The sequence below is a fragment of the Leucoraja erinacea genome, chromosome 4 (assembly GCF_028641065.1).
Source record: "Leucoraja erinacea ecotype New England chromosome 4, Leri_hhj_1, whole genome shotgun sequence".
In the NCBI taxonomy this organism is placed as follows: domain Eukaryota; kingdom Metazoa; phylum Chordata; class Chondrichthyes; order Rajiformes; family Rajidae; genus Leucoraja; species Leucoraja erinaceus.
Genome location: NC_073380.1, coordinates 43,126,489 through 43,152,337, shown reverse-complemented (window position 1 = coordinate 43,152,337; position 25,849 = coordinate 43,126,489). Strand labels below are relative to the sequence as shown.

Sequence of the window (25,849 nt, the reverse complement as noted above, 5' to 3'; positions counted from 1 at the left end):
TCAGACACCAAACTGCATCAGATAAAAACAACAGCTTGCTAAGAGGTGGAAGCAAGATAGTTTTCGGAACAAGTTCCAGAGATTGCTGAGGTAACTGAAGGCAAGGCTTTGAATGAAAGTGGAAAATAAATTGAAGAAGCATAATTAAGGGGACATTGAATTCTTGGAAGATTACAGAGATAAAGTCAAATGTGGGGATTTCAAATAAAACAAGCTTGAGCAAATCTGCTTTGAACTATTACTGGAATAGGATCTGCTATAATGAGTGAAGGGTGATGGGTGAGTGTGAGGTTGCAAGTGACAACATTGTTATAGCAAGTGTGAGACTGGCCAGGAGAAAAACTAGCTATTCTTATTCCCAACTCAGCTCAATTGATCACTGTCTACTACTGCCGTCACCTCCATGCTGTGATTTCCACACTGTGAGGTAAATGAACCAGTTTGCACCATCTAAATCAACAGTTCTGGTTTATTGTGCAATCTGCTTCTCTGTTCCATTCTGGGTGTTAAGGGCCTGACCCACTTACGCGACCTTGGCTCGCAAATTACACGACCTCGTGGTGGCTTGAGGCGTTTGGGCACCGTATGGCCGCGCGGAACCGGTCCCACTTAGAAGCGCGGAGTTGTGCGGGGCTGGTCCCGACATCGCATGGGGCTCCCAAATTCTAGCAGTGGCCGAAATCTTTGCGCGCCAACAGCCTGTCGGCACGCAGGCGCATTGCGGTCGTACGCAGCGTCTTGACATCGTACGCAGCGTTTTGAAGGCGTACACATCATCTTGACGGCGTACGCCTAGCGCGTGGCGTTGCGTGATGACGTCACCGCCCGACGCTGTGCGACGCCCAAATTCAGTCGGTCCGCCTCCTGCCCAGCTGATTGGTAAGCATGACAAAATGACGTCACGCACGAACTTAGCGCGAACTTAGCGCGAACTCCACTTCTGGTTGGTCGCGCCAAACGCATGCAATCGCATGCAAGTGGGACAGGTCCTTAAGGGACTTTAGTTCTCACATCGTGCACATTGAAGTTTTCCTCCTGCACCAATGTTCCTTACTTGACTGATCCCAGTTTTAAAAGTACTCTGAAATCGTACTTTGATCATTCTTTTCCTCAGTGTCTAATTCACTTTAATGTGCAATGTTAAACATGTAATTTAAGTTCCTGTCACTGATCTCAAGTAAAAAGAATAATTATATTAACAGCTCTACAATATTTGTTTAATACTTTAGTGCTGTAAAATAATCTCTCCTGGAATGGTTCCCTCTAGGGTAATTTGCAAGGGCACATTTATGATGTTTGTGAAGTCTGCTACCAGAGGAAATTACATTTCTAAGTGTCACTTCAGAGTTGAGTTCAAGCGTAGCTTACTCAAAGCTTTAACTCACGAAAGGTTAGAAATGAGCGTAGTGATCTATGGCAATAACTGTGCAGAAAATGCAAAGCTAGAAAGGAAGATTAGTTAGCTCAGATTCTATCTTTCCTTAAAAAGTATTTTATGATTTATGGGATTGCAACAATTTTATGCCAATGTGTAAATACATCTTTTTATGAACTAACTAAGGTAAAATGGAAAAAATGACAAATAACAAGCAAAAAAAAGCAATGTGCTATGATACACCATTTCAGATATACAGAACCTTCCTATCAACACAGATAAATCCACAAAGAAATTGAATCTTTCAATGCAATATGCACCAGAATTGGTGACTGTGGGTATTGAATTTGGACGATAAATTCATACTAGTGAATATTACCTAATTATTGATATCAAAGTATGAAGATTACACTTCCCACTCCTGGTCTTGCCATACCTAACCCTGTGATTATATATTTAGGTCATTCATGACGATAACAATAGCCGTGGCCCTGAAGATCCTTATAGGTGTTAAAGGATATTCTGCTCACTACAGTTTATCAATATATTGCAACCTTACAAGTTGTTTCTTAAATAATTTCATAGATTCTATCTCCATTATTCTTCTCTGAAGCACATTTGTAGGGAATGGGATAACACAGAACTAGGGTGAATAGATATGAATGATGGTCAGCATGGATTTGGTAGATCAAAAAGTCCGTTTGTCCATGCTGTATCTTAAAACTAAAAATCGACAACTGTTTGTTATCTTGATTTATTTAAACATCCTGTTAATGCGAAGCCTAATTGTTTTGATTTTGCTCTGGCTTTACCAGGTCTCTTTACCACAACAGCTCCACAAAGGCCACTCACCCTCTGAGTAAGACAGAACAGTTCTACCTCTATAACTGCCCACAAGGAACAACATGGATGGGACCTGATGGCACAGAACATTCAAACAATAGTCACAATGAAGGTAAACTTCACCAAGATTAAATCCTTCTGGAACATTGTAGGATATGGATATTCAGTTTTGTTGCAGGAGAAGTGATGTTATAACTGATGAATATGACACTACTCTATTGATGAATGTTATAGAGGTTAGAGAGCTGGTGGGGTGGGTGTTCAGGAGATAAGATCCTCATTATGGCCTGTCTATATATAGACCTTGCTACTAGATACATGGCTATAAAAATTCTGGCCAAAGTGTTGGTGTTGGGAGAATTTGAATATTGAGTTGTTGATGAAAAACAACTAAATGTATTTGGTAGACACAAAATGCTGGAGTAACTCAGCAGGTCAGGTAGCATCCCTGGAGAACATTGATTGGCAACGTTTCGGGTTCCAACCGGAAATGTCGCCCATCCGAGTTCTCGAAGATGCTGCCTGATCCGCTGAATTACTCCAGCATTTTGTGTCTATTTTGGGTATAAACCAGCGCCCGAAATTCCTTGTATTTGGTATTTTCATTTACTTTAATGTTGTTTGTAAATTTATATGTAGCCACTTCCTTACATTTAATTCACGACTAAATTAAATAAAAACAGAAAATAGGTGAAAGAAATCACATTAAATGAAAGGTCGTCAACCAGAAACATTAACTCTGTTTCTCTCTCCATAGACATTGCTTGATCTGCTGGGTATTTCCAGCAGTTTGTGCATCTATTTCAGATAGCCAGCATCGTAGCATTTTCATTTTGGCTTCTTTAACTGTTGTGTCTGTCTTCAGCTGCGACACTCTTGGTTGAAAATGGGAAGAATGGAATTATATATCTCTTCAGAAGAGGAACACACAAAGAATTTGGATTTGCTGCTCTCCTTACAACTTTCGTTATTTACTATTTATTTTCTTGTTGGACAGCTGGTACGGCCATGGCATGTGGACTTGTCATACCAATGCTGTAAGATAACATTTTACTTCTATAAACCTTTTATCGACTTTGGCTTTGCTTAGTAGTTAACTAAAAATCTTACTTATGTACATGTCTGACTGGCCAATCTAGAGACTTGAGTTCTATCCTGGTTGATTGCTCATTTCCAGCCATCCATCAACCAGCTTATCCCAAAACCCTTCAACCTGTATCCTAGTTCTTGCACAAAAAGACACTACCTTTGACCTGCTGAGTTACTCCAACACTTTGTGCTTGTGTATATTTTTGAGTTCCTTGCACCTCCTTGTTCTTAAAATCCTTTTCGATCTTCCTCCTGTTGCTTGATAATCTGCTTTGGATTTTGGTTAAGGAGCTCTTGACTGTAAACCTTATCCATGGTTTTAATTATTTCATGGCCATCTTCTTCTCAATCACTGTAACCTTCTCTACATGTGTTTGCACTCGCCCGTTTCTGGCTTTTGCACACCTCGGGTTTCAATCAATTATGACCATGCCTGCATAAATTCATGTTCATAAATTATAGGAACAGAATAAGGCCATTCGACCCATTGAGTCTACTCCGCCATTCAATCATGGCTGATCTATCTTTCCCTCTCAACCCTATTCTCCTGCCTTCTCCCCATAATTTATGACATCTTTACTAATCAAGAACCTGTCAATCTTCACATTAACAATACCCACGAACTTGGCCTCCACAGTTGCCTATAGCAATGAATTCCACGGATTCAACACCCTTTGGCTAAAGGAATTCCTCCTCATCTTCTTTCTAAAGGTACATCCTTTTAATCTGAGGCTGTGTTCTCTGTTCCTGGACTCTCCCACTAATGGAAATGTTCTCTCCACATCCACCCTATCCAGACCTTTTATTATTTGATAAGTTTCAATGCGGTCCACTTCATCCTTCTAAACTCCAGTGAGTACAGGCCCAGAGCTGTAACCAAATCATCCCTGGGATCATTCTCATAAACCTCCTCTAGACCCTCTCCAATGCCAGCACATCCATCCTCAGATATCGGGCACAAAACTACTCACAAATACTCCAAATGCAGTCTTATGAGTGCTTTAGAAAAACCTCAGCATTACATCCCTGCTTTTACATTCTAGTCCTCTCGAAATGAATGCTAACTGTATTTACCTTCCTTATTACTGATTCAACTTGCAAATTAAGCCTTTGGGAATCCTGCACCAACTGTGATTTCTGAATCCTCTCCCCATTTAGAAAACAGTCTACGCCTATATTGCTACTGCCAAGGTGCATGACTGCTCTCTTCGCTTAGCGGTATTCCATCTGCCACTTTGCACATTCTCTCAAACTGTCCGAGTCCTTCTGCAGACTTCCTGCTTCCTCTATACTACCTTCCAAAGAGAAACTCTGAAATTTTCTCCTAAATCTTCTTGCCTCTTTAATTCCTTAAAACCTGCAGCTGTGAGTAAACGCCTGCTCTAATATTACTGTATATTATGAAATGTTGTATATATATATTCCAGTGAAGTGCCTTGGGATATTATGTGTCCAAGTTTCTTGTTGTCGTTGATTGGTCAATATGATTTATCCTGTTTTTGCCTACTTGAAGCGTGTCTTTCCGATGTGGAAGTTTTTTATTGCATTTCTATAACCTGATTTAACCTGAAAAAGGCCCTCACCATTAGACGCCACATTCGGAGAGGAAAACTAAAGTGAAGCACATCCTTGCATGACGTAGTCTTTAATAGAACTACTGGGGATATATGGGCATGCTTACTGTTAGGTTCTGCCAATATAATCCTGTCAACAATCCATGGGTAATTTCAGTTTCCTCCTCTGGTGAAAAATATTTAATATTTGGTCTCGTTTGTTGATCCATGGTTTTCACATGGGAAGCAAGAAGTTAATCGGGGTGGCGCAGTGAATACTGCCTTACAATGTTACTGCTTTACAGTGCCAGAGAACCGGCTTTGATCATGCCTATGGATGCTGTCTGTATGGAGTTTGTACGTTCTCCCTGTGATTACGTGGGTTTTCTCCAGTGCTCCGGTTCCCTCCCACATTCGAAAGACGTACAGGTTTTTAAATTCACTGGCTTCTGTAAAATTGTAAATTGTCTTTAGTGTGTAGGATAGTGATCGCTGGCCGGTGTAGACTCGGTGGGTCAAAGGGCCTGTTTCCACTATATCTCTAAAGTTTAAGATCTAAAGTCGAATTCCATCCTTGTTTTTATTCTATAATATTTGAGAATGTTCATCAATAAAGTGTAACCGGAAAACTATTTCATGTTTGACAGATTTGTCGTAACCTTTGTCAAATTCTAATGATAATTTTGCTGTTAAACTGACCATCTTCTCCATTAGATACACAGGAGCCTTATGTGGCAGGATAGTTGGTCTGATCATGGTGTCGATATTTGGTGTCCAAACTGATGAGTATGGAGCCTGGATAGATCCTGGCCTTTTTGCAGTAATTGGAGCTGCTTCATATTTTTGTGGTGTTTCAAGACTAACAATTTCCCTCACTGCTATCATGGTAAGATTTTTTCCAGAAACAAGTATCTGTAAACCTAATGGCCTAGAAATTCAATTGTTTAGCACCATTCCTTTGCTCCCAATTTGTGTAGAATATTAATCATGAGCTGCACTCAAGGAATAATCAAGGAAGGAATTTGTAACATCGGCCTTAGTTACACACAACAAACACACAAACAACACAATGTGAGCCATGGATAGGGAGTCAGGTCTGAATAGCAGGGATAAGCCCCCACTCATCTTAGCTGTTTGAACATACCTTTAATTGTTTATAGGTTCACTGGGGATAATGTTAAGGTGAGCTCATCGTGTCTAAATGCTGGTAAAGGTTTCTGAGTGACTTTTGCTGAATGTTGAGGTGAAATTTGATTGTTCTTATTGTAATGCCTTGTTTGAGCTTTCTGTGTCACCTGGCGTGTGAGGGGAAGTTCCCTGGATGCTCCTTGCCAAAGATGGCTAAAGAGAGAGTGTGATAAGGCCTTTGCCCAATTGATCTATAAAGCTACTGGGAGCAACAATCCTATCTCTTCTTGTCCACAAACCATCGGAGGCTAAGGCTCACATAGAAGGTCCACCTGCTATGGGTGCAGGTCGGCAGATGAGATTAGAGGAGATGCACCTGAACGCCTGTCTCACCTGGAAGGATTGCTGGGGACCCTGGATGGAAGCAAGCAGGGGCGGAAATCGCTTTTAAAACATAGAGGGGGACACAATGAGGCCTGACATCTAGGACAGGGGTCAGCAACCTGCAGCCCAGCCCGTAACCCAAAATCATCTGGCCTGCAGGCGTATTTTTTTTCAATTAGTTTTCGCGACCTGAGAACAGCAGCCAGTCCCGGGGGCACGCAGGTGACCTGGATCTCGTGTAGGACAAAGGCTAGAAGTTGGTATGGAGGGTGGTGTGGGAAAAATTAGTGGACAGAATTGGCAGGTGAAAGGTGGAGAGCGAGGAAGGCGGGTTGGTTTAAGCGTATTTTAATGCAAGGGGCCTGACGGGTAAGGCAGATGAGCTTAGGGCATAGTTAGGTATGAGCGACTGGGACGTTGTAGCCATGAGTGAAACCTGGTTAAGGGAGGGGCAGGACTGGCAGCTCAATGTTTCGGAGTACAGGAGCTTCAGGATAGAGGGGTGAGGGAAAAAGAAGAAGGGGGGTTGCATTGTTGGTTAAGGAGGATGTCACGGCTGTGTTCAGAGGTGACATTAGGGACGGTCTAGTGAGGCTATATGGGTGGAGCTGAGGAACAAGAAAGGGATGATCACCTTGTTGGGGGTGTACTACAGACCCCCAATAGTCAACAGGAATTAGTAGAACAAATGTGCCAGGAGATTGCAGACAACCACAGGTCAAATAAGGTTGTTGTAGTAGGGGATTTTAACTCTCCCAATATAGACTGGGAAAATCAAAGCATGAAGGTTACATGGGGTGCAATTCCTCAAAAGTGTTCAGGAGAGTTTTCTTAAGCAGTATGTAGAGACCCCCACACATAGATCTAATATTGGTAAATTGGGAAGGGCAAGTTAATGAAGTGTGTGTGGAGGAGCCTTTTGGGACCAGATTAGATTTCGATTACGTTTAAGATAGTTATGGATAGGGGTGGAGAGGATCCACGTGTTAAAATGCTCAACTGAGGTAAGGCCAACTTTGAGGGATTGAGAGAAGGTCTCGTTCAAGTTGACTGGAGCAGGTTATTTAAGAGGTAAGGAACATCGGCCAAGTGGAATTTTTTAAAAGTGTACTGAGGAAAGCTCAGGATGAAAGCCCAGTATAAAAATAAAAGAGAAGAAGTACAACGTAGCAAAGATGAGCGGGAAGCAGGATTGAATAACGTTTAAAGAGCAACAGAAGATAACTAAAAAGACAATATGGGGAGAAAAGATGAGGTACAAAGGTAAGCTAGCCAAGAATATAAAGGAGGATAGTAAAAGCTTCTTTAGGTATGTGAAGAGGAAAAAATTAGTTAAGACCAAAGTTGGACCCTTGAAGACCGAAAAAGGTGAATTTATTATGAGGAACAAGGAAATGGCAGATGAGTTGAACAGGTACTTTGGATCCGTCTTCACTAAGGAGGACACAAACAACCCTCCTGATATAGTAGTGGCCAGAGGATCTGGGGTGACGGAAGAACTGAAGTAAATCCACATTAGGCAGTAAATGGTGTTGGGTAGACTGATGGGACTGAAGGCTGATAAATTCACAGGGCCTGATGGTCTGCATCCCAGGGTACTTAAGGAAGTGGCTCTAGAAATCGTGGATGCATTAGTGATAATTTTTTTATGTTCTATAGACTCAGGATCAGTTCTGTGGATTGGAGGGTAGCTAATGTTATCCCACTTTTTAAGAAAGGTGGGAGAGAGAAAATAGAGAATGATAGACCAGTTAGCCTGACATCTGTGGTGGGGAAGATGCTGGAGTCAATTATAAAAGATGAAATAGCTGCACATTTGGATAGCAGTAACAGGATCGGTCCGAGTCAGCATGGATTTACAAAGGGGAAATCATGCTTGACTAATCTTCTGGAATTTTTTGAGGATGTAACTAGGAAAATGGACAAGGGAGAGCCAGTGGATGTAGTGTACCTGGGCTTTCAGAAAGCATTTGATAAGGTCCCACATAGGAGATTAGTGGGCAAAATTAGGGCACATGGTATTGGGGATAGAGTGCTGACATGGATAGAAGTGGTTGGCAGACAGGAAACAAAGAGTAGGGATTAATGGGTTTCTTTCAGGGTACCGCAAGGCTTGGTGCTTGGTGCTTGGACTGCAGTTATTTACAATATACATCAATGATTTAGATGAAGGGTTTCAAAGTAACATTAGCAAATTTACAGATGACACAAAGCTGGGTGAACTGTGAGGAGGATGCTATGACAATGCAGGGTGACCGACAGGTTGGGGGAGTGGGCAGATGCATGGCAGATGACGTTTAATGTGGATAAATGTGAGGTTATCCACTTTGGTAGCAAAAACAGGAAAGATTACTATCTAAATGGCGTCAAGTTGGGAAAAGGGGAAGTACAGCGGGATCTGGGGGTCCTTGTTCATCAGTCTATGAATGTAAGCATGCAGGTACAGCAGGCAGTGAAGAAAGCGAATGGCATGTTGGCCTTTATAACAAGAGGAGTTGAGTATAGGAGCAAAGAGGTCCTTCTGCAGTTGTACAGGGCCCTAGTGAGACCACACCTGGAGTATTGTGTGCAGTTTTGGTCCCCAAATTTGAGGAAGGACATTCTTGCTACTGAGGGAGTGCAGCGTAGGTTTACAAGGTTGATTCCCGGGATGGCGGGACTGTCATATGCTGAGAGAATGGAGCGGCTGGGCTTGTACACTGTTTAGAAGGATGAGAGGGTATCTTATTGAAACATATAAGATTGTTAAGGGTTTGGACACGCTAGAGGCAGGAAACATGTTCCCGATGTTGGTGGAGTCCAGAACCAGGGGCCACAGTTTAAGAATAAGGGGTAAGCCATTTAGAACAGAGACGAGGAAAAACTTTTTCTCACAGAGAGTTGTGAGTGTGTGGAATTCTCTGCCTCAGAGGGTGGTGGAGGCTGGTTCTCTGGATACTTGCAAGAGAGAGCTAGATAGATTTCTTAAAGATAGCGGAGTCAGGGGATATGGGGAGATATTGAGGATGATCAGCCATGATCACATTGAATGGCGGTGCTGGCTCGAAGGGCCAAATGGCCTACTGGACCTATTGTCTATTGTGTATGTCACTGTTATAGTGAAGGGCAAAGCAGGCAAATGTAAGGAAGCTTGGCTGACGAGGTAAATTGAGACGTTAGTTAAAAACAAGAAGGGTGCATGGGACAGGTATAGGCAGCTAGGATCAAGTGCATCCCTGGAGGAGTTTTGTGAACTAAGGAGTAAACTGAAAAAGATCAGAAGGGCATAAAGGGGCCAGGAGATAGCTCTGGCAGGTAACATTAAGGACAATCCAAAAATAATTTTTAAATAGATTAGGGGGAAAAGGGTAATTAGAGAGAGAGTGGGACCGCTAAGGAATCAAAGCGCTCACCTATGTGTGGAGGCACAGGAGATGGGCAAGGTCCGAAATGATTATTTCTTCTCTATATTTACCGAAGAGTAAGAGAGTAGGATGGAGGAAATTGGAGAAGTCACTAAAAGTGTCTTGTGAGCAGCCAGGGTTACTGTCGAAGAAGTACTGAAGGTACTGCCGTTTTTGAAGGTAGACAAATCTCCAGGGCCTAATCAGATATATCTGAGGACATTGTGGGAAACTAGAGAGGAAATTGCGGGAGCCCTGGTTGAAATTTACGAGTTGACCTTAAATACAGGAGAGGTGCTGGAAGACTGGACGATGGCAAATGTTGTGCCTCTTTTCAAAAAGGACGAAGGAAAATGCTGGGAACTATAGGCTGGTGAGCTTAACATCTGTAGTTGGTAAGTTACTAGAGTATTCTGAGGGATAGGTTATACAGGCATTTGGATGGGCAAGGGCTGACAAGGGATAGTTTTGTACATTGGAGGTCGTGTCTCACAAATCTGATTGATTTTTTTGAAGACCTAAAAGGTTGATGAGGGCAGAGCTGTAGATGTTGTGTCCATGGACTTCAGTAATGCTTCCGACAAGGTTCCACATGGTCGGCTGCTCTGGAAGGTTAGATCACATGGGATCCAAAGAGAGATAGCTGAATGGATAGCAAATTGGCTCCATGGAAGGAAGCAGAGGGTGATGGTGGGTTTCTTCTCAGACTGGAGGCCTGTGACTAATAGTGTGCCTCAGGGTTCGGTGCTGGGCCCATTAGCGATTGTCATCTATATCAATGATTTGTACGAGAACATACAGGGCAAGATTAGCAAGTTTGCGGATGATACAAAAGTGAGTGGTTTTGCAGATAGTGAAGATGGTCGTGAAAGATTGCAGCAGGATCTGGATCGATTGACCAGGTGGGCAGAGGAATGTTTGATAGAATTTAGTACAGAAAAGTGTGAGGTGTTGCATTTTGGGACGTTGAACAAGGGCAGGATCTACACGGTAAATGGTAGGCTTCTGACTAGTGTTGTAGAGCAGCGGGATCTAGGAGTACAGGTGCATGGTTTCTTGAAGGTTGAATCACAGGTTACGGTGATCAACAAGGCTTTTGGCACTTTGGCCTTCATCAGTCAGAACATTGAGTATAGAAGTTGGGAGGTCATGTTGCAGTTGTATAAGACATTGGTGAAACGTCATTTAGAATATTGTGTTTAGTTCTGGGCACCATGTTATAGGAAACATATTGTCAAGCTTGAAAGGTTTCAGAAAACATTTATGAGGATGTTGCCAGGACTGGAGGGCGTGAGCTATCGGGAGAGGTTGAGTAGACTGGGTCTGTATTCCATGGAGCGCAGGAGGATGAGGGGAGATCTAATAGAGGTGTACAAAATCATGAGAGGAATAGATTGTGTAGATGCACAGTCTTTTACCCAGAGTTGGGGAATCGAGGACCAGTGGAATTAGGTTCAAGATGAAGGGGAAATGTTAAAAAACTTAAACGGTCAAACATTGAACACCTTATTTGTTTTATTTATTCTGAAGTGGTCCATTTCACTCAACATATTTCAGCTAATGGATACACATGCTCCATAAATCCAAGGCTCCTCACTCAGTATGGGCTGTGTATGGGCTGAGGGCAAACATGTAAACAGGAGTTATCAGGAGATGTGGAGATATAGAGATAGAGTTTTAGATGCCGGTCAGTGCTATGGTCAGCCTCACAGTGCTGAAGTCTCACTTCAGAGAGGGTGTTCCTTTTGGTGAGTGGCTGCTGAGCCCTCTATTGGTTGACCATAAGAGGGCGACATCCCTTGTTTGTGGTGCTGCAGGTGGAAGATGTAGAAAATGAATGAAGAAGGTGATGATTGTGTCTCTGAGGATGCATTGGCAGAATACACATCACCTTGTGGGACAACTGATGAACCCATTCCACTGAAGGAGAAACCTGACAAACAGTTTGTGCCTACATTCATCAAAATGTTGCCGACATATCAGACTTTGCTGACATGCAGACAAAGCCAATGGCATCTGCCTGCTTCAAAAAATATTGTAAAGATTGGGCATTGCAGGGTGAATGAAAGCCAATTTTGTAGGCAGGAGCTTCAAGCACTTCTTCTAAGATTTATTTTCAGAATTTTTTTCTTACTCTGGTTCTATCATGAGTTTGTCATCCTGGCTATTAATAGTTACTATCCTTTAGAGTGTGCAGAAACCTTTGGACAAATTCTTGTTAGGTCCAGAGACTAAAGTTGTGTGTAGTACTCCCTGTGTGATCTCAGTCGACTTCCTTAGTTTAGTATGCCAACATTTTGTAATAAAGGTCAACATTACATTTGACTTCCTAGTTGGTTGTTTGCATATTTACTTCTGATCTGGGTATTCAAGGGGTCTTTTGAGCAGGTTATCACTGTTAAGAAATTTATATTATTCGCACCAATTTCACTTACATTTAATTTTCCAGCTGATTTTACATTATCTAGAAATCTGTATCTGTTGTACTCTATTTTTTGCAAACTAGGTCATATCATTGGTTCATTAAATTGCAATATTCCTGGAGAATTTGCATTTGACATATTCAGGGATACCACTAGGTGTCAGGATTTCCAAAGTTTTCAGAGTTAGAACACTTCAAGTGTACTTCATACACAAATATTTTTTATAATGTATTAAATGATAGGGAGTGTGAAAAAACAACAATGGTGTTTCTATTACTAAAGGGGCTGTCCCACTTGGGCGACCTAATTGGCGAGTTTAGGAGAGTTTGAAAAAAAATGTCATGCTGAAGACCTCCTTCGACTATGTAGAAGACCTCCCTCGACCGCCTTCGACTATTTTGAAGACTAGCTTCGACCAGCTATGACTAACTTCGGGAAAATTGGACACCGAATAGTGGAGAGTGAAGACGACCTCCTTCGACCTTCCATCGACCTTCCTTCGACTATAATGAAGACTATCTACGACTGCCCTCGATTACCTACGACTAACATGCTGACCTACTACGACTAAATCTACGAGTAAAAAAAGTATTGATTTTTTCCATGGCGACCTTTTTTTACTCACGGGCATTTTTCAAAATGTTGAAAAATACGCCGCGACCTAGCTGAGGCCTCGAGTACACATGGACTACTCTCGAGCATGAAGGAGAGTTACAAAGACCTCCTACGACCTCGTGTCGACCATGCTGCGAGTATGAGTTGATGGCAAACTCGCCAGAACTCGCTGATTAGGTCGCCCAAGTGGGACAGCCTCTTAACAAATATATTATTAGCTCCTGTCCAGCTTTCATGAAGTTTATGGAAGATCATGTGAAGGCTTTTTTTTTTTTCAAACAACAACTGTGGTTTTATTGAACTTATCAAGGAGCTTAACCTTTTAGTAAAACTTTAAATACCATAATTGCAGTTCTCCAACATATAGGTTAGAGGCCAATATTGACCCTTGGAATTTGCAGGAGATGTAACTTCAGGAAGCAGATGTGTCCTTCATGCATGGTTCTGTCTCAGGACTCCAGTTCCATTCAGATGAATACATAGGTGAATGGTAGAGGTCAGCAATGTTAGTTCAGAAACGAAACAATCCTCACATTGACTTCCCTCATGGAAAAGGCACCAGAGCTTTTGTTTTTAAAATAGATCCCAACAAATGCTCTAGAATGAGTTACAATTTATGAAAGACCAGGAGTGGACATTATGGTTCCCATTAGATGGTTTGTAATTTATTCACCACCAGGTCTTCCATGGATTTTTATAAAGAGGATAAAACAATCAGAACAACTATTCATTTCTAAAAGTGCAATCATTTAGTATTTTGTACAGAAAACATTAATTGTCATTGAGTTAACAAGGCCTGGGTGTATCTTTTGTGCACTTTAGTGAACAGTATTCTCATCAGTGGCCCATGCCCAGTAAGAATGTGCATGGGTTCTCACAGTAATAATAATACTAATTTTCAACTATATGGTTAAAAAACAAGTTGGGTCAAAAGCCAGGCAACTTCCCTTTTACTAAAGTAGAGAAAAAGTACAAATTGAATTCAACGTATTGTTCAGGCATTTCACTTGTCAAAATAATTTATTTCAATGTTAATTCGAAGTAATTGCAGATTATTTTGAGGGATCTAATATTGTTATTCTGTTCAAAGAAATGTACATACTAAAAGCTATTGATACTTTTGGTTACATCTTGTATACCAAACTATAAACCAAACTAAAACTTTGAGATATTAAAGGAAATTGAACATTTCCGCATATATTGTACCCTTTGAACAAGAAACTAGAATAAGCATTGCATAAATAGAAATGAACTGAATAAATTTAAGAACTAAGCTGGCCTTAGGCAGGAACCCATTACAAGCATTAACTAGGATATCCTGCATAGTTATTTTGTTAAACAATACACATAAATAATGTTCAGTCAAGTACCATTTTGAATTTCCGCATTTAAGTTAACTCTTTAAAAAAGGAACAAATTCTAAATTTCAATTTTTCATTAGCAACAATTTATAAACTTATTTAAATGTAATCTTTATGACAATTATTATAAATAATTATAACATCCTACTACATTCAATATAAAATGGAAATGGACAGCACAGTGGAAATTGTCTGGATCAGCTTATACTTTAAAGTATTTTTTGCCTACAGTTATAGATTGGAATCTTTTTGGCAGGATACATTTAGCAATTATTATATTTAACAACTGACATTTTGTTGAATCCCCATCCGCAATTTAGTTAAACTCTGCGTTTTACTAGATAGTATTTATCTATACGCAGATTGCAGTTGTTATTGAGCGATGCCTTACTGATAGATAGGTGCCCTGGAGCTTTTGATGGTGAGTTTAATGCTAATGCATATTTGAATCTCCCACAAAAAGATGCAAAAGGAGGAGGATGTTATGAGAATGCAGGGTGACTTGGACAGGTTGGGGGAGTGGGCAGATGCAGTTTAATGTGGATAAATGTGAGGTTATGCACTTTGGTAGCAAAAACAAGAAGGCAGATTATTATCTAAATGGTGTCAAGTTGGGAAAAGGGGAAGTACAACGGGATCTGGGGGTCCTTGTTCATCAATCAATGAAAGTAAGCATGCAGGTACAGCAGGCAGTGAAGAAAGCTAATAGCATGTTGGCCTTCATAACAAGAGGAGTTGAGTATAGGAGCAAATAGGTCCTTCTGCAGTTGTACAGGACCCTAGTGAGACCACACCTGGAGTATTGTGTGCAGTTTTGACCCCCTAATTTGAGGAAGGACATGCTTGCTATTGAGGGAGTGCAGCCTAGGTTCACAAGGTTAATTCCTGGTTTGGGCAGGACTGTCATATGCTGAGAGAATGGAGCGACTGGGTTTGTATACACAATTTAGAAGGATGAGCGGGGATCTAATTAAAACATATAAAATTATTAAGGAATTGGACATGCTAGAGGCAGGAAACATGTTCCCGGTGTTGGGAGAGTCCAGAATCAGGGGCCACAGTTTAAGAATAAGGGGTAGGACATTTAGAATGGAGATGAGGAAAAACTTTTTCACCCAGAGAGTTGTGAATGTGTGGAATTCTCTGCCTCAGAAGGCAGTGAAGGCCGATTCTCTGGATGCTTTTAAGAGAGAGTTAGATAGAGCTCTTAAAGATAGCAGAAAAGGGGTACTGATTGTGGATAATCAGCCATGATCACAATGATGGCGGTGCTGGCTCAAAGGGCCGAATGGCCTTCTCCTGTACCTATTGTCTATTGAAACCGGAGCACCCGGGTAAAACACGTACTGTCACAGGTAGAACATGCTAACTCATCACAGATAGCACCTGTTGTCAGGATCGAATCTGGGTCTCCGGCGTCGTGAGTTCTACCAACTATGCCGTTATGCCATATTCTTTTCCATCAGGACTGAGAAGCCCTGCACAATAGAACGATAAGAAAAATAACTTCATGATCTCATAGGATATATTAAGGTGATCTGCACCAATGTTTGCACCCTCTGGATTGGTGACCGTCAGTAATACATTTAATGCAGAGATCAGTGTTCATTAACTGAGATGCCACTCATTAGGAAATACAGAGATGTAGTAAAACAAAAACCTCAAAGGTAGTTGGGGCAGGAATTAATTAATTCATGGTGTTATTATCAGTACAGCTAGACTTGTAAAGCAGGATCTAAAGAGATTTTACGCAAAATCTGTGCTTTACTGGCTGATTTTGCTTGTTGAGGAAATGGTCTCTCGATTTGCATTGAAGAATTCTAATTTGCAGGCTCCTTTTGAATACAGGTCCACTACCAATTTTCTGGCATCTTTGGTTCTAGAGCCTTTCTGGATTATCCATCTTGCTGGACCAATGGAGGTTACGGCCTCTGAGAACAGTTGAACAGCATTGCAATGGTCTGGCTAGCACGCTGAAGGACTGAGATACCAGCCCGCAAAGTCGGTCTCTGAAGTCAGCTACGGGAACGGATTTGCCGGCTCCAGCTGGGCTGAAGTTCCAGCCACCCGACCGCAGGGGGGCAAATTCGACCTGCTGATCAGCCGTGGAAGTCCTGATGAGGTTGTGATTGGCAACCTCGGCGCCACATCTTCAGAAGGATTTCATGTGTGTCCTTGTAATTTGTCCATATTAAAGGAGATGCTGGACCACCATTTGCTGAAAAATTGGTGGTGGACCTGTACCTTATATTTGTTGGGGAATCCCTTGAACCCGATATGGCCATTGCTTGCCTCTTCCACTTATCTGGGGATGAGGTTGTGGAATCTGAGCAAGTACATGCCATGGTGGTTGTCTTCATTCTCCTTCTCCTTCTACTCCAATTCAGGGCCCTTATTTTTTCTTTTTTTGTTGCCCTTCTTCCGGCAGCAGCTGGCGTTTTTGATTGCCAAAGTTGTGCAGAATGCAGCAGATGATAAATTCTCAATATCAGCTTGACATGTACTGCAGGACATCTCTGATTGATAAAGCCAACAAAATCTCAACTTGTGGAGACGAGTAGTATTTTGCACTATGATCCTGATGCTTCTCTTACTCTTATACCTGTACTCATCTATTATGTTGGACAAGTGCACCAGCATGAGCAGCCAGAAAAGGAGAGGAAGCCCTTGTCCTCTGGCATTCACTGGATGAAAGATCCTCATGTGCAATCTGGAAACATGACATTCACCATCAGGATATTCTTCTTGTAATCCACAATATCCTGCACATTGATGGATTGCACACCTTTCATGTTATAAAGGGAACCCACCCCATGGATAGACAGATGAATCCACGACTACTTGTATATGTGGTAATGCAGCATTGCTGGCAGATCCCAGATCTGACATCTGTTCCTCACTGAAATCAAAATAGCTGAAATCATTTTTTTTTAGAACAGTGCAGCGGGGATATTTGTGGTGCAGCAGTGAGGAACAAGTTGGGACAGGGAGGGACCTGTTGTGGACACTTAGAATGATCATGTGTTATGAATGTTGAGAATGGACTTGGTGTTGAGATGTTGTTCATGTTAATGTTGATGTTAAGTTGCCAGTCCATGCAAAAAGTGTGACCAAACATCCTCCCATTGAATCTTGCATATGTTCAAACGAAAGTTTTAGAAAAGCTGAGAAGTCTGAATACAAAGTGAAGTTTCTAAACATCTTGTGGGATTTGATTTTTATACCTCCTACTACTTATACTCCGTTATCTCAATTCACCCTGAATACTCAATCATTCCCAAAATTACTGCTGCCAGTGGTATTATCATTGACTCACTGGTGGAATGAGTAAGTATTCAGAAAGTATTCAGACCCCTTCACTTTTTCCACATTGTTACGTTTGCAGCCTTATTCTAAAATGTATTCAATTCTTTATTTTTTATTATCAATCTACACACAAGACCCCACAATAAAAAAGCGAAACAGGTGTTTAGCAATTTTTGCAAAGTAATTAAAAAGAAATAACTGAAATATCACATTTACATAATTATTCAGACCCTTTACTCAGTGCTTTGTTTAGGCACCTTTGGCAGAGATTCAAGTCTTCTTGGGTATAATGCTACAAGCTTGGCACACCTGTATTTGAGTAATTTCTTCCATTCTTCTCTGCAGATCCTTTCAAGCTCTGTCAGGTTGAATGGGGAGCGTTGATGCACAGTTATTTTCAGGTCCCTCCAGAGATGTTCGATCGGGTTCAAGTCCAGGCTATGGTTGGGCCACTCAAGAACATTCACAGTCACGAACCCACTCCTGTGTTGCCTTGGCTGTGTGCTTAGGGTCGTTGTCCTGTTGGAAGGTGAACTTCCACCCCAGTCTGAGGTCCTGAATGCTTTGGAGCAAGTTTTCATCAAGGATCTCTCTGTACTTTGCTCCGTTCATCTTTCCCTCGATCCTGACTAGTTTCCCAGTTCCTGCCGCTGAAAAGCATCCATACAGCATGATGCTGCCACCATCACACTTCATCATAGGTATGGTATTGGCCAGGTGCTGAGCGGTGCCTGGTTTCCTCCAGGCATGACGCTTGGCATTCAGGCCAAAGAGGTAAATCTTGGTTTCATCAGACAAGAGCAACAGAGAAAACAACCCTTTTGGCAAACTCCAAGCGGGCTGTCATGTGCCTTTTACTGAGGAGTGGCTTCCGTCTGATTGATGGAATGCTGCAGATATAGTTGTCCTTCTAGAAGGTTCTCTCATCTCCACAGAGCAACTCTGGAGCTCTGTCAAGGTGACCATTGGGTTCTTGGTCACCTTCCTGACCAAGGCCCTTCTCCCTCGATTGCTCAGTATGGCCGGGCGGCCAGCTCTATGGAGAATCCTGGTGGTTCCAAAGTTCTTCCATTTAAGAATGACAGAGGCCACCGTGCCCTTCGGGACCTGCAATGCTGCAGAAATTGATTTATACCCTTCCCCAGGTCTGTGTCTTGACACAATCCTGTCTCGGAGGTCTACGGACAATTCCTTCGTCTTCATGGCTTGGTTTTTGCTCTGACATGCATTGTTAACTGTTGGACCTTATATAACCAGGTGTGTGCCTTTCCAAATCATGTACAATCAATTTAATTTACCACTGGTGGACTCCAATCAAGTTGTAGAAACATCTCAAGGATAATCAATGGAAACAGGATGCACCTAAGCTCAATTTTGAGTGCAAACGGTCTGAATACTTATGGAAATGTGATATTTCAGTTATTTATTTTTAATTACTTTGCAAAAATTTCTAAATACCTGTACCTGTTTTCATCCTTTTTATTATGTGGCATTGTGTGTAAATTGATGATTAAAAAAAATAATAATTTAATCAATTTTAGAATAGGGCTGCAACGTAACAAAATGTGGAAAAAGTGAAGGGGTCTGAATACTTTCTGAATGCACTGTATAGGAGCTGAATTTGGCCTTTTGGCCCATCAAGTCTACTCCGCCATTCAATCATGGCTGATCTATCTTTCCCTCTCAACCCTATTGTCCTGCCTTCACCGCTGAACCCCTGACCCCCTTTGCATCTAAACAAAAAGTTTATTGTTAGTTTTCCCTGGTGTTTCTGCTGCCTGTAGTCTCTTCTGTATGTGCCCATCCGGTACACTGAAGACAGAAAAGTGTACCTTGAAATAACAAGAAAATAAAACTTTTTCCAACCTGCTAAGCCAATTGCATTTCCCATATAACGTTTACTGCAGATCCTTGATGGGACTTCCAGCTCTATCATGTTTTGTTGTGCACGGAAATGTATTTTGCACAAATAATTATATCATTCATAGTGTGCCTGGTGCCAGAGAAATGTTTGCAGATGTAACATGAATAGCATGGGAAATGCTTGGCCCAATTCAATTTTTCATGTAACTCGGCCTTTACTGACCTGCAGCATGATCTACTTCAGATAAAATGGAAAACGGTTTGCTACAAATAGGGCAGTACATGATCCAATTTCTGGGCTAAGCTCCCCTAAGGCTCCCGAGATGCTGCACGAATTTCATATGAAGAGCAGCATCGTCATGTGACAGGTGAAGGGTTTACATAAAATACAGTGTGGGGGAAAGAGCAGAGGAAGAGATTCTTTAATAAAAATAAAACCTTTGCACTCTTTTCCGTGAGCCGTTCCCTGTTAAGTTTGCTATGTTAGAAATGAGCATTTGGTTAAAAGATTAATAACATCTCGGGAGGTATCCATTGTCCTTGTGTGCGAGGGGAGAACTTTTGTAGCTTCTGCTATGCAGTAGAAACAGTGACTCAGTCACATTGTTCATTGTGGGCAATTGGAGGATTTTGGACAGCTTTTCCTCACAATGTCTCTATAACATTGAGTGCTGATATCATTCCAAGACACATATTGACTGAGGTGAGTCTGTGTGTGATACTCACCTCCATCAAGGTATAGCGTAGATGGACACCAGGTAGAGATTATGTGGAACATTTACTGAATCCAGCTTTTGCAGCTGAATAGACTTTGCATGTCAACTCGATTGCTAATGCAAACTGTATGGGATACAATTCAATAATGAACAGATGTCTTCCAATCTAACAACATTATTGGCCATTATCCAGGGGATGAATAGCCTCATAGCGCTAATATCTGGAGTTTCAGTTTCAGGAAGGATGAAAGTTGTGTAAACAGCTTCACTGCCAATGACACCAGATCAGAACATGCAGCGGAAGGGCAGCACAGTTGCGCAGCAGTAGACCTAATGCCTTACAGCGCCAAATACCCGGGCTTGATCCTGTCTACGGGTGCTGTCTGTTCAGAGTTTGTATGTTATCTCTGTGACCACGTGGGATTTGTCCGGGTGTTTTCCGGTTTCCTCCCACACTGATGTACAGGTTTGTAGGTCAATTGGGTTCAGTAAAATTGTGGCCAGAATTGGCAATGATCTAATTTGATCTGAGATAATAGGTGAAGAATATTGTGTCGGAAGAATACAGTGTCAATAGTAAGGGTACAGATGTGACAGAGGCTAACGATGACAGATTTAATTTACTCAGCATTAAATTATAGATTATCCATGGATTGGATATTAGAAAAGGACTAAAACAGTGCAGAGGCAGGGGAAGGATTGTTAAACTCAGCAGCAATACAGAACTTGATGACATGAATATATGTTCGAATTTGATACCTTGTCAAGTCACATGGGTGACGAGGAGAAGAGGCCATGAGGAAATCCTTGGCACGCACCAGAGGTAATGATTCTGGCTTCTGCTTCTGCAATGGCATTTTTGTGGCAGACTATATTGTATATGTAAACATATTGTTGCATGAATCATTTCCAATTCCCAGCAATGTGGGTACCACTTGTAAGTCCCATTTTTCAAAGTGAATCAACTACAGGAGAAAATTCAGCCCAGATGCCAAAACTAATTTCAACTATATGCATGTTATAATCTAATAGAAAATGTGTATAATAAAATGTAAACATAAACATTTCTGTTCTCTTATTCCTTTTATTATGTATTAATAATGCCCAAATAACAGATGAACAGAGAAAGTTCCAAAATTGCTCAGGACATTTGTTTGGCCAGTTTGATTTGCATTTCATAGAAGGCACATCAGATTCAGATTCAGATTCAATTTTAATTGTCATTGTCAGTGTACAGTACAGTACAGAGACAACGAAATGCATTGAGTTACATCAATTCATTGATAAGCAGGGGAACATGGCAGCAAAGATAGACACAAATGCTGGAGTAACTTAATGAGCCAGGCAGCATCCCTGGAGAAAATGGATAGATGATGTTTTGGGTTGGAATCTATCTTCAAACTGATTTTATTTGTGGGGATGGGGGGAAGCAAGTAATAACCTGGACAAATTGGGGCCGGCAACAGATCATGAAAGCAACACTTACCCACTTTTCACACTCCAGCTTCCTTAATGCGGTTCAAATACATTAACTCTTGCCCAAGCAATCCTACCGAACAATGATTTTGGTGACTTGAACTGTATAAAAACATTTATCTTGATCAAATCTGATATAATATTTCCTATGTTCTTGCAGGTGGAGCTAACCAATGATGTGCAATCCTTGCTGCCAATAATGGTAGCTGTCATGGTGGCCAGGATGATTGGAGACTTATTTAACCATTCGCTGTACAGCTCTTTACTGAAGCAAAAACATATTCCATTCCTGGAGCCAGAACCATACGTCTTGTACCAGAAGAAACCGTAAGTATATGCTCAGTCTCAGTGCCTCATTGAGACATAAACACTGCCGCGCATTGTGCGTCTGAGCTTCACAGCTTAAATGCTTGAATAAATCAAAATTTGAACCATAATATAAAAAAATGAGAAGAATATTTTCACAAAATGGAAATGAGGTTTAACTATATGCTAAGAAAGGTGTACATAAAGAGTTAATTTTCCTGTGAAATATATCCCATTTCTTGGCAAGTTACTTTGTGGCAAAAACGAAGAGACATCTGGGACAGATCCTAACTTGCAAGCCTTATGAAGTGAGTTATAATAGGTGAACAGCCATTTGTACATTGCTGTTAACTATCAATGGTCTTGATAGTAATCTGCACTCCTTACTATGGGCGGAGGACAATGGAACAGGGTTATGTCCTGAAAATGAAGGAACTGCCTCACTAACCTGATGCACCTGCATCTAGGGAGAGAAGGAATCGTTGCTGTTTCAGGTCTCAACCCGAAACATCACCCATTCCTTCTCTCCAGAGATGCTGCTTGTTCTGCTGCATTACTCCAGCATTTTGTATCTATCTTTAGTTTAAACAAGCATTTATAGTTCCTTCCTACGCACCTGCGTCAATATTATTTTATTATGCTTGCAAGATCATGCACCCCATTAACATATTTAAATCATGGGTCTGCTCTGTAACTTGGAGAATTGATTTAAATTAATGTGTTGATATGGTGGTTTGCCTAAGCAAATGCTTTTAATAGTATGGTTTAAGACCAGGAGGAACAGAACTTTGTTTCTGCCCTTCAGGAAGCCTTTATGGAATGGATCCCACTGTAGTAAGAAATATATCCATCCATCCTCACCCCAGCCCATATCAACATCCTTCCCACTGTCCAAGGTGAAGGGAAAATCATGTTTGTTTAATCAGTTGGAGTTCTTTGAGGATCCAGCTAACGGAGATATAAGGAGGATACCAGTTGATGTGTGTGTTTGGATTTTTTGAAAACCTGTAGATAAGATGCTGGGGTTGATTATTGAGCTCATAGAATTGTACATAATATACAGATACTTGATGGACAATTGGTTATTCAACAGGAATTGAACTGATCCATCTCAGTTTGGCAAGTTGGGGTAGAGCAGGTATCAGTGATTGGACCCCAAAATTTAAACAATTGAGCTCAGGTTTGAAATGTCATCTTTCCACATTTGTTGGTGATATTAAACTAATGGAGATTAAGTAGGGAGGAGGATGTAAAGGAATATCAAAGCGGCACAATGGTGCAGCTGGTAGTGCTACTGCCTCACAGGTAGAGACCCATGTTCCAGAGACCAGGTTCCATCCTGACCTCCGGTCCTGTCTGTGTGGAGTTTGCATGTTCTCTCTGTGACCCGGTTGGGTTCCTCCAGGTGCTTTGGATCCTGTTACCAATTTCCATCTCTGACTTTCAAATCTTCGACTCTCTTCATGCAATCAATTGTCTGGGAAAAGACTACTCTTTCTGCCCTGAAATTGGCTTGCCTGTCAATCTGGCTGGCTGCCCGGGAGAATCATGAAATAAGTAATGTGCCATTACTTTTGAGCTCAGCAGGGTTCCCGTATCCCCAGCCTGGCTGGGTTCTTGGATACGTGTTGCAATGCTACCCGACCACAGCAAACCCTTCCGCTTTCCCCACTCCTTTCCTGCTTTCTTAGAAGCAACAGGGTTGCGAAAGTCTAGAGGCCAAGGATAACTATTAGGTAATTTACTATTAGATCAGCCATGATTGAATGGCGGAGTAGACTTGATGGGCTGAATAGCCCACTTCTACTCCGATCGCTTCTGACCCAATTCCCAGAGAAGGGGCGAGAAAAAGCTATGCACGTATAACAGGACAGCTGATCCTAAATAAAAGGCAGATATGCTCAGCAAAAGTGTTTCCCTAAATTGATTGTGTTGGGTGAAGCAGTAAATGTTGGAAAACTGCTGCAAGTGAGGCAGGATCAGTGAAGCCAGAAATTGAGTCAATGTTTCAGATCAATAAACAGCTGCTGGGAATTCTGGTGAGAGTTAACTCCGCTTCCCCTTCCAAAACCCACCAGAATGCGGGAAGGATATCTTTACCAACCTACACTGATTCATAAGTAATGATTTATATCAGTGTAGTTTTGCTTTGCCATTTTCTCTCTTAATCTCCATTTGATTGTGGCTGGATTACCTATATTTTTGCAATGGCATTCTTTGTGGCAGACTATGTTGCTTAAACTCTCCAACAGAATTTAACTGAGGGAAGGGGTCTTTCTGGGCATTATCACTTTACATTGACGCTGAAAACTTTGTTATTCCCTTCAGCTATTAGCAAGTAAATGGCACAATTCTCCCTCTTAAGGATGAGGAACAGTTCAATTTGAGAACAGTTGCCTCACTTAATCTCCCAAATCCTAGATCCAGCTCATTGTTTATATTTCTACAGGATACCTAGGGGAATGGAATGAAAAGAGAAATGTCTCCCGAAATTGTAAATGAGTGCAGCTTCAATGATAGGACAAGTAGATAGCTTAAGGATAAAGGGAAAATCCTTTAAAACGAGTTGAGAAGCTTTTTTTGGGGCACTTCGAGAGTGGTGATCTCTGGAACTCTCTGCCAAGAGGGTAGTTGAGTAAAAGTTCATTGGCTAAATTTATTAGATGTGGCCCTTGTGGCTACAGGGGGTATGGAGAGAAGGCAGGTACTTTGGATGATCAGCCATGATCATATTGAATGGCGGTGCAGGCTCGACCGAATGGCTGCTCCTGCACCTAATTTCTATGTTTCTAAGTAACTGGGGTAATCACTTTTGCTGGGTTCTTTTCGAGTTCTGCTTTTAATGGGGCACTTCGATACATTTTATTGATCTTGTAAACTGGTAACAGTAAAAGTAAAGCTAAACGATTCCACAGAATACCTTCCACAATCTCCTCCCTGCTTTGTGTGGGTAGATGGTTACTGTTTGGCTGGATGGTGATTACATTTCACTGTGCCAACTGGCACACGTGACATATAAATGTATCTTGTATGGGTCTCTGAGAAAAGTATCAGTTGAAGTGAAGGAAAAGATCTGAATGCAAGAATAAGGGCGAGCTGCCAATGGAAAAGAAACAGACAAGGAAATCCATTTGAAAAGTTTCTTTCAGAAATCCATGTGGATCTCACATCTGCAGCTCCTGCCAGTTGGGCATCTGCCTGGACAAACAAGGTAGCTGCAAATGGATACCATAGCCACCAATATGACTGCTCCCTGTAAGCATGCTTCTCTATTTTGTTTTATAGTGGAATTATGAGTGCCATGAATCCAAATATATCTGGCCCTCAGCCGCACACCAGCTATATAATTGTCCATCGTTAGACTTAGACGTGAGTGCAAAATAGATTGAAAACCCAACCCTCTCCTCAAAGGACAAAACAGCCTTTTCATTGTTCATACATATTTATGTGGGGGTTTTTTTTCCTCCCAGATATTCTCCAATAAGATTATATTCTCTTAGATTTCAGCCAACTTTCAGCATGTGTCAAGAAAAATTACAATATACTGCTTGTCTGCCTTAAGTAGATGGTCGATTTAAATCGGATGTGTTCTTGATCTTGACTGAGATTTTAGGACAATGCTGAATGCATGGTGTGTTCTTTTTCTAAGTAGATATTAAATAGTAGCCCTGTCTGGTGGCTGAGGAGGATATATGGACATTCAATGTACGATAAACAGATTCTCCTTCATTAAAATAGATCAAGATGTCTGAAGGAGACCCCGATCTGAAACATGACCTATCCATGTCCTCCAGAGATGCTGCCTGATCCACTGAGTTACTCCAGCACTTTGTTTTTTTTAATTAACAACTCGTGTTGCTGCTTTGTGTGGCACCTTCTTTTGTGCAAAATGTTATGCAGTTTCCATAGTTGTTACGTCTTGTCTACCTACAGCAGGCACTTTAAGGCACTGGAAAAATTCCACAAACATTATCTCTACAACATCTTCCAAATTCATTGACAGTAGAAGTAAACCAATGTGAGTGTCA

General features: G+C 41.5%; 1 protein-coding gene across 2 annotated transcripts in view; it reads left to right on the top strand.

Annotated features, from left to right (window-relative positions):
* The window catches only part of LOC129696315 (chloride channel protein C-like), an 84,154-nt gene that overhangs the window by 28,472 nt on the left and 29,833 nt on the right, over positions 1-25,849 (top strand). For both annotated transcript variants that reach the window (XM_055634104.1, XM_055634105.1), the window contains 4 exons: positions 2,191-2,330; positions 3,084-3,255; positions 5,575-5,746; positions 21,676-21,842. In XM_055634104.1, the coding sequence (XP_055490079.1) occupies positions 2,191-2,330; positions 3,084-3,255; positions 5,575-5,746; positions 21,676-21,842 (651 nt within the window). The remainder of the gene's footprint in view (positions 1-2,190; positions 2,331-3,083; positions 3,256-5,574; positions 5,747-21,675; positions 21,843-25,849) is intronic.